This window comes from Alligator mississippiensis, chromosome 3, assembly GCF_030867095.1.
Source record: "Alligator mississippiensis isolate rAllMis1 chromosome 3, rAllMis1, whole genome shotgun sequence".
Lineage (NCBI taxonomy): Eukaryota > Metazoa > Chordata > Crocodylia > Alligatoridae > Alligator > Alligator mississippiensis.
This window is the reverse complement of record NC_081826.1, coordinates 191,644,092-191,667,723: the sequence shown is the minus strand read 5'-3', so window position 1 is coordinate 191,667,723 and position 23,632 is coordinate 191,644,092. Positions and strand designations below refer to the sequence as shown.

Genomic DNA, 23,632 nt, shown 5'->3' with positions numbered 1-23,632 from the left:
AGTATGTCTTTAAAGAAGAGATACTCCACCTCCTTGGGATGATTCTCCTGGTGCTTAATTATTGGCACTGGTAGAAAATGTCTTACAGTTTTAATTTTAAACTGCCAGATCCCTGCCTCCCCACAGAACCAGCCATAATGTTCAGCTACTACTGTCCTCTGATGTCCAGAAATAAAGCCAACGTTACCCTTGCAATCCTTCTCTAGGTACGGTATCCCAATTTCCCAGGCCCTCTAGAGACTTCTTCCAACATAAACTCCCCAGCAGTTGCACACGGTCACCATTAAACCAGGCCTGAAGTCCTGCAGACTTGAGGGCATGATATTACAGAAAAGAAAGTATTCTTTTCCTCTGTCCACAGTCCTCCTTTTTGAAACCTGAACACTTCTGCCCAGTAGTATCCTATGTCTGCCAAGGACAGAGTGTAAGCTCTCAGTCAGAGAGCATGACTGGCATACACTACCCAAAGTATCTTGCCCTAAGCCACTCTCCAGGTATGAGAAGCAGACTGTTTTTTCCCAAGATATAAGATGCCATACAACTTCAGGTGTTACTTTGGAAACTATATTTTGGAATCAGACTCTAGTGCTGTTCTGCAACTTTTTGCTGCAGGGGGTGCAGAATGACCCAGCTTTGTTTGGAGGTAGGCAGCCACTAGGACATGGCTTCTCCCACCACTTTTCCTATCCATAGGAACTGGTGCTGCCTGATTTGGCAAGGCAGGGGCAGAGCTCCCCCTCCAGTGGAGGCCCAGATGGCTGACTGGAGTGTGGCACAGGGAGAGCCCCCCACCCATGAATGCCACCAAAGGCACAACAGCATGGGGCAGATCCAGAAACTCGTTGTTGACCCCTGCTCTACTGAGAAACCCAAATCCCTGAAGTCTGGTGTTAAGCTTCGTGTTGTTTATATAATTTACAACCTTTTTGTTGCCGGTTGCTATTAAAGATAGACCTTTTCTATCCACAGACCATAGAAAAAGTGTTTTTATGATGCATTCTGTTGTATACAGGTTCTCAGAGTGAAATCCCAGCACCAAATACTGCCCGCAGGCAACCACTCATTCTAATTTGCACAGTAAGGATTAAGCTAATCAACTCAAAGATTTTCTTGATAGCTCAATCAGTAATTTTTATTAAACTGTCTTGGATAATATGAGTAGAAGCAAGTATCTCCATGTAATTGTTCCAAAATCACCATAAGGAGGAGAGGGGGGATCTTTTCAGATTGTTACAAAAGGAGATTGTGCCTGAATACAGAGACTATGTTAAGAAGTTGAGATATGGTGGCTGACAACCAATTTCTCCTCCCCCATCTCTCCCTCCACCCCAGTTGAGAAAGGGATAGAAGAAAATAATCAAATAATCACAGCTGGTAATTTCATCTCAACTTTTGCACTTTTTTGCAGCAAAATCTGTGAAAGTCAAAATCAAGCTGAATAAGAAGGATGAAAAAATCCGAGACAAAGGGAAAGGCAAGAAGCGGCAAAGCCGGGTAAAAGCAAAGCCTGTCGTGAGTGATGATGATAGTGATGAGGATCAAGATGAAAATGTAAGTTTTACTCACTGAAGCAGTGGAAATGGTTGCAGCTATTTCTTCTCTTCCCCATTCTACTCATAATCACAACTTTCACTTCTTTCTGCATGGAGACACAAAGCAAAACTTAAAAACTCTATGTTGATCTTCTTGAGGAGGGGTTTAATGCATCAAACTTTGTTTTTAAGAAGGATCTGGCAAAAGTCTAAAAAGACTTAAAATATATATATAAAAATAACTTACTGTTATACAAATCCCCAAATAGAAGGAAGAACTTTGTTGTGAATCTTGCAAAGAAGCGGGGTTCCTGGATTGACTCTAATAGATACAAGTCAGGAATACGTTTTTTAAAAGGCTTTTTCCATTCCAAACTTTCCTTTAATCAAGCTTTGGACATAGCCGTTAATACTAGAAGAATGAAAATGCCTGTCACAGGCAGCGTTGGGCTTTTTTTCCCCCCAGTGTTCGTGTTTTCCTTTGGCCTTTTAATATTCAACAATGAGATATGAGATTTGCCCACTTTCATCTTCATACCCTCCCATCCTGTTTCATCCCATCCCAAATATTAAGTAGTCTGAATGTACTGTCAGTATTTTATGTGTGAAAAAAGACTGAGGCAATTTTTCCATCGTTTTTAACAAAATATTTGGGCAGGTAGAGAATAGTGTTTCCCGCCACTATGCTTTTCTCTTCCTTCTCTAAAGAGGCTCACAATAATAAGCATAAAATGTCATGAAGCAGAAGTATAAATAGTGTAGTACTTTTCCTAAAGCAACTTTGATTTCTCAATTTAACTTTTTAAACAAAAATTCAAAGAATAGCTGACCTTTTTTTGTGTCTCTTACCTCTAGGACCAGTCGGAAGCAAGTGGAAGTGATGATGAGTGATCCATAGGGTTTATTTTCTTGGCAGAACTGAACCCCTTCCCCCCTTCCTTCTCTCATTTTACACCCAGTAAATTCATTTTGTTGATAGACATTGGGTTGTTTCTGTATTCTCATCCTCTATAAACTAGCTTTAGGATAGTGCCAGACAAACATATGATATCATGGTGTAAAAAAGGAAAAAAAATTAATTTGTAACATATTGTGACCAAATGGGCCTCAAAGATTTAAAAAAAAAGAAAAAAAAAGAAAAAAAAAAAGCTTTTGATGGAAAAATGTGGGTTGACAGTATATTTCTATGGGTTGGGTTTAGCTTGGTTAATGGTTTGATTGTGCCTGGTTTTATCGTTTGATGAGATGTTTTTGAATGGCATCAGAAAGACAAAAAATGTCTTTTGTAGCATTGATAACCAGGAGAAGCCATTAAAAGCCGCTGGTTATTTTATTTTTCATCAGGCAATTTTCAAAGTTTTTATTTGTTCTGTATTGTTTTTTACACTGTGGTACATATATGCAATTTGTTTAATAGCTTATAAGTGTACAGTAGTTAGCCTCCACCCCACCTGTCCCATACGCATTTTTCCACTTTATGCTTGATGATCTTCAGAAAAAAATGCTTTTCAAATTGTATCAAATTTATGTCTACTGTAAACTTCGCTTAATTTTTTTCCTCTTGATTTAAAAAAGTTGGGTTGAAAAATGCTATTGAATATTGCAATCTATATAGTGTAATGGATGGCTTCTTTCATCAGACTGATCTTCTATGTTACCAATGTGGATTATCACCTTTTCCCTAAAGTGTACTTAATCTTTGCTTTCTTTGCACAATGTCTTTGGTTGCAAGTCATAAGCCTGAGGCAAATAAAATTCCAGTAATTTTGAAGAATGTGGTGTGTTGGTGCTTTCCTAATAAAGAAATAATTTAGCTCAATTAATACTGTCTTGTGTTATGAGTTTCAAGAGAATAAAAAAAGACTTTATTATGGCTGTGTGAGTGGTCTTGAATATAGATCCTAAAGTGGTTTGATCTAAACACATAACCAAAAGAGAATTGAGTTAAGGCGGAATATCCTTATAGAGATATATGGGACAAGAGATATCTATTAAAATAACATAAAATATTAGTGCAACTCACAACTCTAACCAGAACTCAAGTGATTAAACAATAACATTAATGTGCTTGTTCTTTTCTATTACAGAATGTATCTGCCTAGGTGCACAAATCTAATTAGCTGTCTAGGAAATCAATCTAGCTATTAATTGTTTCTCTTCTTCCCTACCCTTCCCCCACTGTATACCTCCTGGAGATTTCAGATCTTTCTTTACAGTGATAACTTGTACTTGGATAAGATAATGTAAAGATTTTGCAGTCGTTCTGTTAAAGATTTGTAACTAATAGCATCATTGCTTTTTATAAACAAACTGCTAACGTTCTGAAAAATACAGCAAGGAACGAGACCTTTGTCTGTGAAAAGCTTTATGCCTGAACCTTGATTTGTAAGTTGAAGATATCTAAAGTTACATGAACCATTGGTCTCTCAGTGTGCCCGCTCATCTCTTTTACTGCCCTTCCAACAACTGAACTTCTCTTGACATTTTTCTATCTTATTTTAAAGATTATTTGTTGTTTGTCTGCTACCCATGACACCGTGTTAATCCTTCAGATTGAAATAGCTGGATGTGGCTGAATGAGGTACATCAATTTCACGTTGACAAAACTGAAGAGACAGCTTCCCTTCACCTCAGCTATCTGAACTCACTATGTACAGGTCATGTTCCCTAGGTCTTATAAGAGGGAACTGTGTGACACCACCTCTTCATCCCTGTTGCAGAGTTTTAGCAATATGCATCAGGAGTTTCAACTGTTGTGCTCTGGATGAACCAGTCCTGAATGTACATAGAGGCAAGGGGAATCTGGCCACTGGATTTGCTATCAAAGATGAAGAAAGGCAGAGAGAAGTAACTTGCCTTATGTGCCCATCCAGCTGTCCAGCTCCAGAGAACTGGCTTCCCTAAATTACAGAATTATAGTTCCAACACCAGCTAACTTTACCTCATTAGTTGGTTATAACATTGATTCCACAGGGACTTAAAGAAAAAGATATGCTGACATAACAGAGCCCAAATGATGAGTACCCAGAAGTTGAAGACACTGACAAATACACTGCTATAACAAGTTGTGTTATACATAGTTTATCTCCCCCCCCCAGCCCCACCCCCAGCTCTGCCCCCTGCAAACATGCATCACCACTGATCTGGAAGGACTACCTTTGGCCGAGAGAAGGGGAAAGTTTTATCTGCATGGTCCATTGCATGTATGGCTTCTATGTTGCAAACAGTGATTTGGTTTCCAGGAGATGTTTTTACATGTAATGGACTAATTCTACCATCTGACTTCTCATGACCAGAAACAGTTGGCAATATTGTTCAGTTACTACCTGCCTACACTGGATTTTAACTGGGGACTTTGATGTGAAAAGTACAATATTATGTTACTTATCCCCCCCATAAGTCCCTACTGCCTTTGTAGTGACCCAATTCAATTTATTTTTTGCAAATTCATTATGTACAAATGGATGTTCAGCTAGAGACTATATAATAACATATTCTTAAAATAAAGTAACTTTTATTCACTAAATATAAACCTTGCAGTTGTTATAACCATCTTTCTCCATACAGGACTACAGTTTAATTCTGAATTGCAGTTCTGTATCTGATTAGCAGTTTGAAATCATATTATAAAAATCCCTACACCCTCTGTGAGTTGGAAAAAATCAAATTATTTTTGGTATTTTTAAACCACCAGAATACCTCCTTGCAGCCAATCCTGTTAATTGTTTTGGGGATTTGAATCTTGGTTTTCCAACCCATATTTTTTTCTCCTACCTCTCCATTTTTCTGTGGAAGCTCCATTATCTTTTCTAAGTGCCTGTCCTTTTCCCTTTTAATTTTCAAATCACAGCAGTATACTAGGTTTTCCCAGTTTTTCCTATGGAAGCCATTATAATATACAGCATTCCAAGTTCTTTCTGAAAAAGAGATGCAGCAGCTCTGATTTATAGGAAACAAAAATCCATACTAAATGCATAAATGTCAACCCTTCCTAATACCTTCCTTTTCTATTATGAAATAAAGATGTGTAAAGCACCTTCAACACCTCCAAATGTCATTTAAATGAGAAAAAGCCCATGTGGGTGGGAAGATTAACCCATTTCCTACCTGAATTACTGTGACTGATTTATGAAACAAACTTTTTAAAATAAAACTGGTTACAATATGGCTTGAATACTGTGGTAGGTAAGCAGAGTGAAAGAAATATCAGGGCATGTGCTTGTTGCGTATGCCTCTCCTGAGAGAGAGACAGTGTTGTTAGTGGGTCACATGAATAACATTTTGAAGGCTTTCATGTATTTCAGAGGCTAGATAAAAACTCCTCCTTTCTTACACATCTTAAAGAAACAAAGCATGTACAAGACCATTTGCTCTAATGAATGTAAACAGATGCCTTTTTAAATGTGTCCAGTCACCAGTGCAATGTGCCTTGAATGTTTTTCACTTTCAAATGTGTATGTTCATACCTATCTGTTCAGCTTTCTCTGTCATTCCATCAGTTTTTAGATCACAGAGATCCCCCTTCTTGCTATAAAAGTCTAATCTCCACTCATTCTGCACATGAATAAAGCTGGCAATACATTCATTGTTGAGGCATTGAGACAAGACAGCGTGTGTCATAGTGAATACTGCTACATGCTCTGTAAGGCACAAGGCAAAGCTAATGTAGCAATAAGCCACAAAATGGTGTGCAATTAGTAGGCTATTGGTGCATACTTCATGCTGTCAACTTCTTGAGAAGTGCACTAATAGCTTTATTAATAATGCACACTCTGGTGTGACTTACCGCTATTATGGTATGGTTTGCTCATTTAAAAAAAAAAAATTAAAACCCTTTAAAATCATTTCAGGGAGGCGGGTATATAATGAATCTTCCTACAGTGCAAAAATAATTCAGAATAGAAGGAAAAGAGCAAACATTAAAGGGTTTAAATCTGCCTTTCCCTTTCTCTCCTTTAAATCACTGAAAAACCCAATTTCTGAAATTCTTAATTTTGGCCACTTCCCAGTTCAGTTCTCAGTTGTGTATGATAGCAACCAAATTTGAACTGGATTTAATTTCCCATGACAGTTTTTTATGAATTCAGGACAAGGCCAAGCAGAAAGGGGTGTGTGCTTGGGCTGGTCATAACTCTGCATCAGCGTAGAAGAAGTCTCTTAATTGTGAACCTGTTTTATTAGTTAAAAGATAGAAGGGAAGTAAGACTGGAGGAGGATTAATCAGAAGAAAATTATTTTAGATTAATTAATATTTGGCCAGTAGCCTTTTCTTCCTCTTGATGGTGATGAGCTCAGAGCCAGGTAAGTGGATATATATGACTTTGGATAATGTACATCTGCAGCCATACTCTGCTAGGCTTTGAATGTCCAGGATCATATTAATGGCTGGTGTAATATCACTGAGAACAAAATTTTTAAAATGGGACAAAAAATTCAGCAAACAAGGAACCAGCATAAAGGATACTATATCATTCACACAACGATTCTGCTCTATGTTGCTATGTTGAGGGCACTCTCAGTTAAGCAGGGAGAGCCTCTCAGGTTTATCATTTATTTTGATTTAAACATTCCGTAAAACAGAACTTAATTATGCTATAGATTGCAGCTACTCATCTCTCTCCTGAATTCCAGAGATCCCATTTTCTAGGGATGCTCCAGTAAAGATATTCTTGGCCAATACTGATAGCCAGTTATCCACCAGGCATATCAGCAAATACCAATCCAATAGCCGACTTACAGGAAGGCAGCCACGCAGCATGGAGAGCAGCACCCTGCAGGTATTTCTGTGGAGGGGAAGGGGCGGGGGGAAGGAAAGAGACATGGGGACACAGATCAAAGCTCCCACAGTGAGAGAGGGAGTGGGGCAGGGGCTGGGTGGGGGTGAATGGCTTCCCGGGGCGGGGAGTAGGACAAAGCCACAGGTGGCTCATCCAAGGGATCAGCTTCCCGGTGCTTTAAAATGGTGGCGGGGCACTCTAACTACAGCTCGTCAAGTGAGCTTTAGTTCAAGTGCTGCCAGCACCATTTTTAAGTGCAAGGACACTTAAGAGGAGCAGAGCCAAGTGGGGCAAGGGCAGAGGTGAGCTATGAGCTCTCCACCCTGCTGCCTTTGCCCCAGAAGCCATGTGTTGTCCCCTGCCCATCTGGCAGCAGGAAGCACAATTCACTGCCACCAGGCAGGCAGGGGACACAGCCAGCATGCAGCTCCTGGGACAAAGGCAGCATTGCAGAGAGCCCCGAGCCCACAATGGGCAGCCCGCCTCTGCCCCACACACAAATCTGGGGGGGGGGCATGCCTCCCCTCAGGGGTGTGCACAGCAGCAGAGTGCCACCCCCCTCCCCACCCCCTGTGCCCTGTAGACAGACCCCCAATGGCTCCATCCCACCCCAACCCCAGAGTTCTCATTTACTGCCCTGACTGGGCAGTGCCGTCACCCAGCCCCTTCCCCTAACCCACTCCCTCCCTTATCGTATGGGCCTTGATCTGCCACTTGCCCCTTCCCCTCTATAGACTTATCTACAGTGCGCTGCTCTCCACACTGCCTGGCTGCACTCCTGGCCATGTGCATGCTGCTGCTGCACATATGCATGCAGCGTCCGGGGACCCCAGCCAGAAGGCATGTTATAATTGTTGTTACATTCTCTGGTACACCGGCCAAAAAAAGCCAACAGACGATAATGTTAATTTTCCTTTTATCGGTGCCGATCCAATATGGCACCTATATATCAAGTGCACTCTACCATCTTCCAATAGGGAAGATAGTTGTTGGTCTCTACAGCATACTCCTGTCATCTTTATACAGGACCAACAGCTGCTCTTCTTAAACTTTATTTCACTCAGTTACCAGCCATGGCATGAATGAAATCATTTATTGTAAGTTGTTAAAGCCAGGGGACACCTCTTTATTTTCACCACAAAGCACCATGGACTTGCAGAGGCAATATGCAAGGGACCAGTTGTTTGAGATGGTATCCCCATCCTGTCTCTTTGGAAGAAGCAGCAGGAAAGAAGAAAATGAGTATCTGCTATGTCAGCTGTCTCATGCCTTGGAACCATCCAGGCATGGTGTAGAAAGACTCCCCTGAAACCTGACCAAGAAAGTTATGGAAGAAAGTAAAATGCTTGGGAATCTTAAGGAGGGAAGAAAATGCACATCTGTTACTCTAGGAGTTACCCAAAGCATGACGTTGTCCTCCTTGTCTACTGCAGGCTCCAGGGAACTGGGAAACAGTGGGCATTTATACATGTATTCTGGGAGGGGAGGATGCTTTAATTAGAGTAGCTTCAAGGGCACTTATACAAGTGCATCAAGGCTTCACTGACATGCTGTAATTACCATGCTCTGGCAGACACCAGTATTACATGCATCAGTGTTCCTATGCTGAAAAATGGTGGCAGGGGTGCTTTAACTAAAGCTCATTCAATGAGCTATAGTTAAAGTTGCCCTGCCACCATTTTTCAGTGCAGAGATGATACACCTGACGCTCTGGGTGCTTTAAATAGAGCAGCTCTTGGAGCCGCTCTAATTAAAGTATCATCCCTCCCACTTCCTGAAGCATGTGTATAAACACCCTGAGAGCCACTCTAATTAAAGCACCCAAAGTATCACGTGTATTGGCATCCCTGCGCTGAAAAATGGCAGCGGGGGCACTTTTAATTAAAGCTCATTAAATGAGCTTTAAAGTGCCCCTGCTGCCATTTTTCAGCATGGGGACATAGACTCCAGCTTCATGTGCATCAGTTGGAGCCTGGTAATTCCCATGCTCCAGCAGACTTGATTAATGTAATTACAGCACATTGGAGCAGCCTCCCTGCATGTGTATAAGCACCCAATGACTGCGTTTCTTCATATCTCTTACCTATGTTCTTGATTCCAGAGGCTGGTCTTCATCAGAGATGGATTCTCTGTAGCAAATGCTGCTGTTTTAGTATACCATATGATATGCTGGATCCATTCTATCATGCATTATTGTGTAGGTTCTGTAGTCTAACAAACTAAATGCAACTTTGCAGTTGCCTGGGTTCCTGCTTTTACTTGGTTGTCTGATCAGCTCAGTTTCCCCCTAAGGAGTGCCTCATGCAGGAGCCTCCTACCACTCCGATCTTTGTTTTTCCATTGGTCAGGAATTAAGATACATCTTACCCAGAGGAGGGCTCTTAGGTTTTAGCAGAGACACTTTAGAAAGGTTTCCTTATGCATTCCCTTCCCTCCTACAAGTTGTTTTTGCTCAGCCTATTTCTGAGTATTCAGCATGATTTCAGTGCTCTTTTTTGCCTGCACTCTTTCTGTTCCTAAGCTCCTAGTGTCACAGAGTTAAGACCCTCTTGCTCAGATCCCTCTGAACATCTGCTAGGCAAACTATTCACCCCCTATAAGAGGGCTGCTGTTTCTGTGCTGTGAGATATGTGAAGGTGCTGAATATGCCAATTAAAATCTACATTTTTTGTTGAATCTGTTAATGGCAATGAATGCATAGCTTTACATTCACAATATATTCCATGCTTGTCAGCCTGACACCACTTTTTCCCAGACTTATGTTTATTCAAAAGCATTCAGAAATAAATTACTCCAATCATATGTGCCATGTGACCTTACTCATGCAGGCACATGACCAGTTTTTTTTCTCACGAGCTTATGTCCAATTAAAACCCAACTTCCTGTCAGGATTTTCTTGAGAGTAAGTACAGCCTTTACATACTGAACCCCCGCAGCCGTTTGACACACACTAAACAATTAAAGGCATAAAAGAATTACCCCATTTACATGACCCTAAAACAGGCTCTGGGCAAAAAGATCTCCATGTTCAACATGTGATCACATATGCAGGTGGGCTGTCAAAACTCCAGTGCCCTCTCCAATGATCAGCAGTTACAATATTGGATATATGGAAACCTCAGGCAGATGAGGCTTAAGTGACATCTGAAGCCTGTGGAGCTGAGATTTGATCTTTTCCTAACTCTTCATCAGTCACTGCTGAGAAGATACATCATCAACATCAAGCAATTTTCATCCAGAACCTGCTGTAGTCCATGGCCCTGGTAAATTCAGCTAACATTGGGTGCATCTACACATGAAATGAATGTAATGCAATAAACTCCAGGGTAGTTTGAACCAGTCAGCTGCTCCCAGGCACAGCATATACCTGTGCATCCAGGACGGCAGCAGTCTGAGCCGGGGCAGAGCAGCCCCAAGCTGGCAGCAGGCTTGGGGTGGGGGTCAGACCCGGTCTCTGGGTGAGGCAGCAGAAGTTCTGGCTAGGGCATGAGAGTGCTAGAGTGCAAAGCTGTGTGGCAGGCAGCCCCCACACATTAGTACCCTCATGCCTCAGCCAGTCCCTGTTACCATCTACATATGTATTTCATTGCATTTAGTTAGTACTATCCACAACAATGCTATCTTACGGTAGAGTATCTCATGGTAGAGTTAATTAATTTACTGCACCCTAATACTGGTGCACATGTAGACAGTGACATTTTACTGCAAAGCTAATTAGTCAACTCAGTAAAGCACACAGGCAGATCCACCCATTATGTCCTTGATTGCCACTAATGCTTCCTTTCTCTGCCTGTTGTAGCATGTGTGACAAAGCATAGCACATATGACAGTGGATGTAGAACATCTGACAAAGGAAAATCGCTGTTTATCAAGCTTGTCATCCTTTCTGTTCTCTCATACTTCCTTCTATACTGCCTTCCCATTTTTTCTGCATTTTAAGATGCTCTGTGTTTAACTGGGTTTTAATTAGCTGAATCAAGGGGTGAAGATAAGGTTTACAAATAAACTGATGACTTTGCCTCCTTGTTTCCATTTGGAAGTATAATATTATCTATTCCCTCCATTCCAAGATGAGAGAACACCCTGACAAATTCAATTGCCCGTTAATAAAATTTTCTTTTTTTATATATTTTTCCATATCTAAGCTTAGACTAAACTATTTGGTTATAAAAACATCTTCTGAACAATGAGTTTACGTATTCCAGTGAATAAAAACATTGTTTACTGTGTACAGCAAGTATTGCACAAGGAGTACCCCAAGTATTGCACTAGGAACAAGCTAAATTCTTGACTTGGTTCAGATGCTGTATCTCATGTTTTTGGAAAAGGGCTCGATCATGACTATTGGATAGGGTTGTTAGCAGTATTACTTTAATTAATGTTTATATATAGTATTACTACTTTATTAAGTAATTGTTTTACAAGTCTTTATACTTCATATGATATCAACATAATTCTGCTTAGCTTGAAAAGTACACAGGAGACCCTCACCATTTGCAGGGAATATGTTCCAGAGATCTCCATGAATGGCAAAATCCGTGAATACTGATAGGGCTCCCTGTCAGAGTGACGGTGTTCCCTGTCAGGCCCCACAGCTGCCCCTGCTCCCCCGCAGCACCTGAGAACCAACCCCTCCCCCCCCCCCGAGTGCCACTGCAGCTGCTCTGAGCGCCACTGTAGCTGCCTCCAGCAGAGAAGATGCTACCACCACTTCCCTCCATGTCCCCAGTGCTCGCTTTCCGCCTGCCTCCTGGCTCTGCCCTCCTCCACGAGTATTTGAATCCGTGAACTCGGAGTTCACAAATAGCAAGGGTTTCCTGTATTGCTTTTTTACATGGTCTCATACTTACTGGGTACATCTACACGTGCACTTTACTGTACAGCAGACTAATTTGCTGTGCAATTAAGCATCACCATCGACACATGCATGACCGTTAGGCCGATGTAGACTAATTTACAGGGCTGTCAGTTACCAGTACTATTCAGTGGCGGAGTGTGACAGGGCAGTCTCTGATGCCTGGTCACAGTACCAGCCTTCCCACCTGTCTGGGGCAGTCTGCCCAGTCTCTCCTGCCATGCCTTTGATGTAAGGTAAAACGGTGTTACAACAAGCTGGAGGCTGCCCATTTAAGCTCGCAGTGCCTAGGGTTTCACACACAACTCTGACTTCCTCTTATTGTGTCCCATGCCTCACAGATGTCATCCTTGAGTTGCTGTTTGCTTCGGCTCGAGGCTGGGCCAAACTCAGCCCCTTGCTAGGCCTCACACATTCATCCTTCTATTCTACCCCAACAGGCTTCATTCACACCACCAGCTCTCACCGGGCCTCTAGCACTCCTCCCACTCTCACTGGGCCTCTTACTTGCTGCCCCACACTGGGCCACACTCAGCCTGCCCTGCTTCCTTGACTGGCTCCCATAGGCCATCAGGCTTGCCTACTTGCACTCCTTAACCAGCCAGCATGCAACCTCTCAGGCCCTTCTGTGACCCTTATTTGCACGGTGACTAACTAATTTACCTTGCCCTGGGTGGAGTTCTGATCATAGCCCCTCTTTGGGTAACTTATTAGTTTAATTCTCTGATTAGAGTCAATTACTTGCCCACTCGGCCTCTGGCCTACTTGTGGCCTTACCTGGGCCCAACTGTCCCCTCTCTGGGGCCTCAGGGTCTTACTCCCACACAGGCTCAGGTGCCTCTCCCTGGTGTGCCTGGCCCCACTACCCTCTAGTCTTAATGACCCACCGGATGGTGGTTATCAGGTGCCCCTACTCATTTTTCACCAGGGAGGAAACTGGCCTAGCATTTCTGGGGGACTGTCCTGACATGAACAGCCCCACCAGACCACCCTTTCCTAGCAAGGTATAGATCTTACCCAGGACCACTCAGGCCTAACTGACCTGGTCTTTTCCTCCCTCTGTGGCTCTGGATGCAGTACTTGGACTGCTCGCTCTCCTGGGCCCATCTCCAACACTGCCCCCCCCTCTTTAGGACTCCTCCCCTCTAGAAGCTGTATTAAAGCTTCCTTCATCATAGTCAGCATGAAGAATAACTTCTACCCTCTGTTGGTTGTGATGACCTCCCACTCAAGAGGGCCTTCAGCCTGTATAGGCTCTGGCCCCATCTCCAGACCAGTTGGAGTGCCAGATGGCTCTCCACAGACCTGACTTGCCCCTTGTGGTGGGCTCAATTGCCTTTAAGCCTCACGGCCCTGGCCCCCTTATATTGACCAGTTGAGGGGTCAGAAGCTCAGCATGGCAGTCGCTGTCCTCCATACTCTAAAGGGGTCTCCCTCTAGGCCTCTCCATAGAGCCAGTACCCTAATCCAGGTTGACCCAGCACCCCCAGCAAGTTCGCATGAGACCTAGTTCAAATGGTGTCACCTGAGCCCCTGGCTTCACTCCTGCCAGAACTACTCTGGGGCTTGTCTGGCCCCTTTGTTAGGCCTATAACTCTAAGCCCCCTTTTTAGGCTGGGCCTTGCTCTGTCTAGGCCCACCACTTTTTCCCTGGAACTTGGGACCCCACTGGGCCCCTAGGAACCTTCTGCCATCCCCATAGTTCCTCCTTTACCACCAAGGCGTTCCAGGAATAGCAGCTCAGCTGGGTGTTGTTGCTCCTTCAGCTGCTTGCAGCAAACTGCTGCCCCAGTACTGAGAGCCTGGATCTAAAATAGCAACCTCATCAGGGCTGGCCCGCACCTGCCGGCTGTCTGCTCTTAACCCCTAAAGTGGCAGTTACTGAAGGCATTCCACCATACAGAGTAAATTACTGCACTTAAATGCATGTGTAGACAGTGATGTCCGAATTAGTTTACTCAGGCTTAAATTGAGTTGGAATTTATTCAGTTGCATTAATCACCTTAATTGCAAACTGGATATGCCCAGTTTGTTGGAAAACAGTGACATATAAGAATCACAGCAATGTGGGAATCCTGCAACCCTCAAGAGAGTCAAAGGGGTTTGCTGGCAGAACTAGGATTCCTGTGATGACAGTTGCAGACCTGGGCAGCTGGACATGTTCAAGGCCATTACTCTATACAGTGTTAGTTATCTCTCAGCATACGTTGTCTGATGTTGCTTCCTTCCAGGTACTGCTGTTGTCATTGGCTCTTTCAAATTATCCAATCTTGTATTTTCTCCCACATCCAACCACAGCTGTCCAGTCAGTGGATAATATATATCTTCCTAACAGCAGATGGAGACAAGAAAATGAAAAAATATTCTCATGTCAGTCCCTTACAAAGGAAACAGAACAGACTGATCCATTTTCATTCTCAGCACATGGGATGATCTCTGAGTTCATTTTACACTTGCTTTTATTGTTTCCTATAACTTACCTTTTCATTCAGTTTCACATTGGTGGACTTTATGTACAATGGGATTCTCTCATCTGTGATCTAGGCATTACTGTTTTCTCTTGCTTCGTCCATTGAAATCAGTGAGACATTATGGCATATTTAATACCTTCAGCAGCACAGCAGGTGCATTCTTCTTCAATATATTTTCTTACAAGTCAAAGGCACTTTTGGTCTTCCGGGATTAAACAGTTAATGTCACACACTGCTCATTAACACCAAACACAACTCTACTTGTACTGTATCTTTTTAACAGAAAGAAGGAGGAAAAATGGCCCCGTCTGTGCCATACACTTAACACTTCTCATTTTCTGAGACCAGCACACATTGTTCTTAGCATTAAAGTCTACTGGATGTAACCCCAGTGCTGCTTCAGTGCTCTTAAAGGTCTTGGGAGTGCCCCTCAACATTACTTAAGATCAAAGAAAAATATCATGAAGCTGAAAAGGCCTGACACTGCAGATGCACCTAGGACTCTAATGCTCCTGTCACACACATAAGAAATTAAAAAATAATTTAAATTAAATAAGTAATGTATGAGGAACATCCTCATCAAAATAAGTGTTCTTTGCTTCTACACTGGAAGGTCACTTACATAGACTTTGCTGCATCTTGAAGGTGGGTCTAACTGCCCATTAACATTTTGCTGTGATGATCTAGTAAGTAAAGTACCAGATGGGGACCCAAGAACGATCAGTTTCTGATTCTATTCAGACCTGGAGAGATTTTGGACAAGTCACCTCATCTGACCTGTGCTTTAGTTCCCCATTTGTCATTTATTTTCCTACCTTGAAGGGCTTTGCAGGATAAAGTCCATTAATGATTGAAAGACAGAGGCAATGGTGATTACAGCCATGTAAGTACTGGGATAAATTGGAAAAGGTGACCTCCTCAGGATGGACTACATGGGAATGTAAGTCTCACAAACTGGCTGTTATGGTTCAGTTGTTTTCTTCTGGGGAGTAAGTTTATTGAAACAGTCATAATGAGGCAGCTGCCCTATCACATGGATTTATCAGTCATCTTGTGATTCTTCCTGTTGCGTGGTGTGCCAGGTAGCAACTGGCTGTTCCTCCTTGGGATGGGCAAAAGTCAGAGAGAATCATGATGATTCTTTTAAATCTGTCTGCAGTCTGAGACTTTTGACCACAGTGTATTCCTAATTCACTAAGTTGGTTCTTGAGTGACAGACACACATATATATGATCCTGATGTACAAATTGCATAAGTTTATGATATGCTAGAAGTATAAGTGATGGCCTAGAGTGTTAGCAGCACCTATGATTTCTCCTCCAGTATTTCTGCGGGAACTCCTTCCAAGTGACAAACATCTACCTGTAGGCTTTCAATACTCAAACACTTTGGTATACTCCAGGTAGTAACACTCCAAACTTCCATTGTCCTGCCATGGTTACAGAGCAAGGGGTGCTTTATGCACCCTTGCCAGCCAGTGCACCCTTCAGGTAACATAACAAGCTTTACTATCTTTGCCTCTTTCTGGATGGATCCTATAATTCTATCACTCTTATACAGGATTACAGGCAGACAGACCTACTATCTTCTGCTACATTAATATGATCAGCCTGACTCCAGTTAGTACATGCAAGCTGCAGTCAGTCCTGAGCCAGTGTCAACCTCTCTGTAAATAAAAATGGACCACCTTTAAGGATCAAACTTTCTTGGATCCACAAGTCTACAAAAAGATGCTATATTTCTTCACGAAGGGAGGGTTCTTCCTTTTGGAATATAGGACTGAAAATGATCATTGATCGCCTACAATCTTGGGCAACCATGTAACAGATGTTAAGTCCAAATGATTCACAAAAACATTCACTCTGCTCCCCTCTCCACACAACAATGCATCCCCAGCCCAGCCCCTGGCTTGTTTACTTTTCATTGCATCCAGGAAGAGCACACACCAACTGCTGAAGCTTCCTTAGCCTGATGAAGGGTTTTTGAACCCAAAAGCTTGCTTAATAACTATTCTCCAACCATTTGGGTAGATCTAATAAAAGATATCAAATTCACCCAAGGAACCTTGTCTCCCATAGCAAACAGCATTCTCTTCATCTCATCTTGCGCAAACTCCTTCCACCTTGTCACATCTTTGCCTATCCCTTTCAGATCAGTTTTATGTTATTTTCCCATCGTTGCTTTTGTCTATCTAGAGGTCTGATACCTTCTACGTCATCTTCCTTGCATGCCTTCTCTTATTGGTTCTCACAATATGCCCTGCCCATTTAATTATCTGTGTTCTTATCTCACTCTTATCAGGTCTTTTGTAAAAGTCCACAAGCTCCTGATGATGTCTTCTCCTCCATACTCTGTTTTCTTATACTACACCAAATATTTTCCATATCACTTTGTTTTCAAACACTTGCAGCCATGTGCCTTTGTCAGTGTCCAGGATTCACTGTCTTGAATACAAAAAAACCCAAAGGCTTTCAAAATTACATTTGAAACAGCCTATGTGAGTCTTGCCACTCACGGAGAAAGTGACTATCCCTAAGACATTGTTCTGCAAATACTTCTTGACACAATACTTATTACTCTGAATAATCCCATTGAGTTAAGTAGTTAGATTGGTGGTTGTTACAGGGTAGGAGTAGTGGTTCTTTCAGGACTGAGTCCTTTAGGTAGCTGCTTAAGCGAAACCTAGCACACAATAAGCAATTATATCCTCAGTGAGCATAAAGACCGGCATTACAGCTTGTGACTTATGTCACTATTTGATCTGAATGTCCCTTTTATCAGACAGATATAATGCATAGGGCATCAGCACGTGCATATGCCTGCATATGTTGGAAAGATAAACTGGAAAATTTACTAAGGGCATATTTTAACCTAAGTGCTGTTTTCAGCTTCAGATATGAAGGGAAAATGCACTTTTATGGAGGCTGTCTTCACTGACACCATAATTAGCTTTGTAAAGGTCACACATTCAGTAGCTATTGCATTTGCATATTCAGGGGTGGGTGCCCATTTCCTTTTACAGTTATTCCAGAAGAGAAACAGTCTGCCTCACTTAAATGTATCAACTGCCTTCTTTCTGCTCCCTTACACTCAGTATGCAGCACTGAGGTTTACAATTTAGTGAATCGTGTCAAAAGCAATATCCTATCAATTGTGTCTTAACTGATTCCTGTTTTCTGAAGATTGTATTTTGTCTTTAAAGCTTTCAAAGGCAAGGGTAATATGACCTTCTTAACAACAAATCCTGGGAGGATTTCTCAACTAAATCAAAAATCAGTAAGCCAGGAATGAACAGGAAGTTTAAAAACATATTACACATGGCAAAACATATCTGCTTTCGAGACCAATAACGCTATTTTGAATCTATATTTAAGCATCTCTCAATATCTTTCTAAGACAGTTCTATTTCAAACCAATGAAGGGTTTAATAAGCATCTCTTCAATGATCTCTGAAGAATCCTGTTGGTCTTCAGAGTGACTACAGGAAATCCACACACACCCCCTGCGCACTTTCACGTTTCTCTATTTTCACCAAGAAGCTACATTACCACAGCAGGACAGGATAGGGTGGAGGGCAAGAAATCTATGATCTATGATCTAAGATCTATGTTCTTTCAGATCATAGGCAGATCAACAAGGTTTGGTCTGGAGACCTCAAGCTGGGAGACTGGTAGGTCAAATGAATGTAAAAAAATCCTTGACCCTGTTAAATCAGGTGTTGATGTAGGCATAGATTATTAAGAAGAAAAAAAAGCAGACAATGCATTGCTCATGCAGGATGCTAAATTAACTTGGAAGCTTCTGCTTATTTGCTTGGGTTCAGCCTGAGTAGCAGAGAAACAAGCTGCTCCATGTCACTTGAAGAGAACATTTAGATTTCACCAGGAGAAACTACACCATACTGTAAGAGAATAGAGGACCCTCTCTGTGTGTGTCTGGTATTTTAGATTGCCAAGCTGCTCGGTATCCTGCTTTTCTTCTTACCAAACAATATTTTCCTTTAATTCTCAGCCTCATGGCTGCTTCCACGTTAATGTCAGTAGTGATGTAGCATAAGCAAAGTCTAGGCTTCAACATCAAAACAGGAAAGATTTCTGCAGTCTTGGTAGTGATAGGAATTTAATCTAATTGCATGCTTGAGGTAAATGAAGGGAGGGCCACTTACAGTAACCTTGGACGAAGCAAAGAAAGTTGAAATTCACTCAGTCCTCCTAAAGGTGCATTTCTTCCATGACACCTAGTAATGATAGCCCTGTAAACGAAGTAGTATAGTAAGGAACAGTATAATAAGGAACATGCCATTAAAAAGGGATGCTGCACTGTCAAACACTTCTCTATCAGACTTACACTTTTCTGTTATACTTCCAAACCTACATGTCAGGATTTGCAATTGTGTTAGACCAGGCTTGCCTTGAGATTCTTTCAAGGGTGCTATAGGATGCCATGCACTGTTAGGTGTGCAAACATGCTTCACACAATAAACCTAAGATTTCAAATAAGATCTATAGTGTCAAAACCATTCTGACCTGCTGTGGTCATTCTGAATTCTTTACAACAGAAGAATTGTTCTATTACTTTTCTGCAGTTAAAATTGAATTAAAATTAAGAGCTGGCATTTTCCAGGGGGCATCTTAAATTTTAAAAGGTTGAGAACCAGTGTGTTAGACAAACACTTTAGCAGAATCATCCACCAGGCACTAAAAATATCTCAGAAATAGAAATCGGGCTATTCATTCAAATCTATTTTGGAGACACAACAAATGAGCAGCTACCATTATGGTTTTTCTTTCTTTCTTTCTTTTTTTTGGGTTGGGAGCTCCATGTACAGGAAATTTAAAATCAACTTCATTTCAATAAGGTTCAAATCTGGTTTGGGTTCTCCCACAATTTGTCTAAGGCAGAACTGTAGGTAAAATGAATTCATGAACACAGTTTTAACCACACTGAAACCTGCATCTTTTCCAAAATAGATTCAGCATTTCAAAACATAAACAGTACTTTTCAGAAGGACAGGAAAAGCCCTCATGGAAAATAATTTCTTTCCAGTCAGGTTTGAAAAGAACAAAATAAAGAACATATATTCTGCAAGAAAATAAGCTGTTTATCCTAAATGGGAAGTCAGCTTATTTGTTTGTCTATAGACAGCTTAGTATCCTCTCATGTGAAACATTATAGAGTCGTTCCACTACATCCTGGATCTTTTTAAACAGAGTGATAGTTGTTTCTAGGTTCTGCTTTCAGCATGTCAGGTTTCCCCAAACAGATAGAAATCCCCTAGTGCTCCATAGCCCCGTATGTTTTGATAGTAAGGTCAATAAGTTAGTTCAGTTTCTGAATACAAAAATAAATACATAAATAATCCTTGGAATGGGCTTCCTACAGACTATTCAAGGTGACAATGTAGTTGTAAAACTATGGCAGAACTGCCAAAACCCAACCAGAATGAACACTAGAATATGTGCAATATAAACTACAGGAGGCTGTCTCAGAGGAAAGAAAAGTTGACTTTATATATGTTTCTGGAAAAGGGAGGAGAAAGCTGATTTTCTGTCATCATCCTGTTGCACTCTATATGCGTTCTCCTTTCTTCTCCCTGCAGTTTTATTTGGTTTCTTCGTTTGTCGCAGGGCACCTCGGTGCCCCTGCTCCTATAGAGGAGAAACTGCCAGGGAGCGAGCGAGCGCGCCCTGGCCTGACATAACGAGCCCAGCTGAGGCCTGCTCAGGTAATGAGCACGGCTGCGGGTTGCTGGAGCAACCAAGCAGAGCCAGCTGCCTGTAGGAGGCAGGGCCTGGCCCTTATAAAGCTCAGGGCTGAGGCCAGGCTGGCAGTTCTCTGCCAGCAGCCTGGGAGGCAGGAGCTCTGGGAGTGAGGATGTGGAAAAGAGCGAGTTTAGCCATGCAGCTTGTGGTTATGTTACAGCCTAGGGGCTTGTGGTTTTGCTTTGTGTTTGTGTTATTACACCCGGAGGCTTGGGTGAGGCTGTAGGGGTTGGAGGAGGCCTCAATTACAGGGACCCCAGAGAGTGTGGGGTGCCCTAGCGCCAAGAGGGTGCATTATTTTCATAGCGCCAGGGAAGGCGCAGCTTGCACGCCAGTGCATGAGCAACTGGTGGCGAGGAGCGCAGCCAGTAGGTCGTGGGCACAACCCGTAGGTTGCGGACGGGGTCCTAGACCCCGGATTGCGTGTGGGGGAACATTGACCCTGGCCCCAGGAAAGAGGCGGTATTATTGAGTAGCCCAGAGTGGGCACGGCGAGCCCCAAAGAGGGGGAGAGCCATACTGAGGAGCCCTAGAGAGAGGGGCAATTACTGAGAAGCCCGAGACAGGCATAGGGAGCCCGGCCGCAGGCTAGTGCGGTAACACCCCTCAGACTGAGGCAGGGCGCTGCGGTTGCCCCGAGAAGACAGGGAGTAGCAGCGCAGTGAGCCAGGGTCAGAGAGGGTGCCCGTGCGGTTGGCCCATAGGACCGGAGGCCCGCTAGAGAGTCCCTGAGCGGAACCACACCGGCAGGGGAGGCCCAGAGTGGGCTAGACGGGAGTCCCAGCAAGAGGCTGGGCATGAGAGAGGGAGCCCAGAGTGGGCCACATTAGAGAGGAGGCCCGGGAAGCGGGCGTACAGACCGGACAACGTCTATTACATCTGCAAGGCTTGGGGCGTGGTATTAGGGGCTGGTAGGAGCCACGCATAGCCCACAAGGCTAGGGTGTCTGGGGCACACCCACCATATCGGGAGACCCCCCAGGGGGTCTGGAAGAACCCGCGGGGACAGAGGTCCTGAGTAGCCGTGCCCAGGGAAAACACAAGGCAGCCTCCCATCATTATATTTACCATCAAAGACGTGGCGGGCGAGAATTAGAGGGTGTCTTGGGCCGGCCTGACACGGAGCGAGGGACCTCAAGGAGATCACAGCCCTCCGCGAGGACCCCGCTGTGACACGTTTTTAAAGACTGTAAAATCTGCAGAGAAAAACGTGTTCCTTCCTTCATCTTTGTATAATAGATAACACTATGCAGTCCCAGTCCTGAGGGAAAACTTTGGGAGTCACCAAAATAATATAAGCACATCTTTTTTTACTTGCACAGAGTTATTCAACTGCCCATGACTTCAGTGCAGAAAAGGTGCCTACCTGCTATATGGAAACTTCTCTAACAAGTTATAACACCTTCCTAACCAAAGCCCTTCTGAGTTAAAAGCAGCTGGACAGGTTACTTTAGCTCCGAGATGCTCATAGGTTGCCAACCCACAAAATAGAACCTGAATCACTTTGCTCTGCTTGACTGTTTGGGAAAATATGATAACGTAATCTGCCACCCAGTACACAGCAGCAGCAGGAAACTTTGATAATTGCAAAAAGAGATTAAATAAAATAATGGGTATCATGCAAGGAGTCATCTAATTAGCTGGAAAAGATTCCTACTGTGCTGATAGCCAAGATAATCATACAGGTTGGAACTTTAATTTTCCTCCCTTTAAATCATTGCAACCATAATAAACCATTGTGTGTAGGGGGCCACTTTGGAACTTAATGAAGTTCCAGTAAGTATTACCCTGAAATTGTGGCACAAAAGATGTGGGCTGTATAAATCAGCAAGGAAGGGAAGGAGCTGAATAGTCTGTTACAAGTATGAGAAATGGGAGATTTTAATTCAAAATCTAACAATCATATTTACAAAGTTCCACAATTCATGCAGGTCACCACTTTCCTAAGGTCCACTGCAGGTGTAAAACAGCATCCGCTGAGGCCCTACTTGAGAGTTTTGGACAATCAGCATCTTCCATTTTACCCTGCTGCTCCTTAATTCATGTCAAGTGTTTCATTACTTATGTTTAGTTTTTGAAATTAGTTTAGTTTGTTAAAATTAACAACAGTTGCTTTTTCTACTACCACTTGCCATAAGTCAGTCAGAAGCTTGTCATGACCCAAAGGTCTGATTTTTTTGTGTGTGCTTCGGCACTAAGAATTATCCCCGTGGGTTTACAACTTCACTGCACGGAGGAGTTCTGCTGCGCAGAGAACCCGCATGCAGAGGAGTGTTCCCGCCACTTTGCAGCAATCTTTGCAGGGTGCATTTCCTCTGCAATACAGAAATGCACGGTGCAAAGAGTTCCCGCTTGTCGTATGCAAATTTGTGCCCCGCAATTGGCTAGTTCTAAATTATTCACACGTGGCGGCTGGCGATTGGCCTGCTAGCCGTATAAGAGGCTTGAGCAGTTTCCGCCCAAGCCGAAGAGGATTCTGCATCCATCTCGTGGGGACTCTGGGTGTGCGCGGCAGGGTAATAGAAACCCTGTGTGTCGCTCAGAGGGGTTTGGCGGCCTGATCCACCGCCCACCTCTTCCCGTCTTCGAACGGAGCCTACTATAAGACATAACGACGAGTTTTATGCGCGCTTGTCCTGGACATCCGGAGTTTGTCTGCGTGGAGCCTAGCAAGTTCCACGTGATTGTTTGTGTTCTGTCTACGTGGAGCCTTGCAACCTCCACGTGTGTTCGTGTTTTCTGTTGTAACCGCAACTCAAGCAAGTTCTCAGCCTACACCACGACCATCTCAGTGTAAGTAAAATAATCTTAAAATCAACCGTTACGTGTCTGTGCCTAATTCTAGCTCGGCGCCCGCCCTCTCCGACCCGGCCTGCCCGGGCTGCTGGCCACAGCCCGCGTGCAGAGCGACGAAAGCGACCCGGGGTCAGACCTGGCGCGCACAAAGCTATCATCAAAAACCTTCCTTTTAAATCAGAACAAGAAAGAAACCCTTTGGCAGTTCCTCAGGGCTGCAGTGCTGAATTATGGACACTAGATGGTGCCATATGAGGGTATAAATAGTCCCAAACCCCCTCTCCTTTAGGACTTAAAATGGAGAACATAACAAGGACTGCTTGTTTCTGGTCTCATTGAAACTCTGAGGCAAGATCAGGGAATTCCCAGGTCCCTGCTTTCTATAATGAGGAGAGGCAGAAGAGGAAGTTAGAAACCAGCTTTCCAGTGTACGCCCTGGA

General features: G+C 43.2%; 1 protein-coding gene across 3 annotated transcripts in view; it reads left to right on the top strand.

The window, feature by feature from the left end:
* The window catches only part of SMARCA2 (SWI/SNF related, matrix associated, actin dependent regulator of chromatin, subfamily a, member 2), a 191,539-nt gene extending 188,188 nt beyond the window's left edge, over window positions 1-3,351 (top strand). For all 3 annotated transcript variants that reach the window (XM_006260254.4, XM_059724765.1, XM_019478048.2), the window contains exons 33-34: window positions 1,409-1,551; window positions 2,388-3,351. In XM_006260254.4, coding sequence (XP_006260316.1) covers window positions 1,409-1,551; window positions 2,388-2,423 — 179 coding nt within the window. In that variant the 3' untranslated portion in view covers window positions 2,424-3,351. The remainder of the gene's footprint in view (window positions 1-1,408; window positions 1,552-2,387) is intronic.
* Window positions 3,352-23,632: the final 20,281 nt, after the last annotated feature.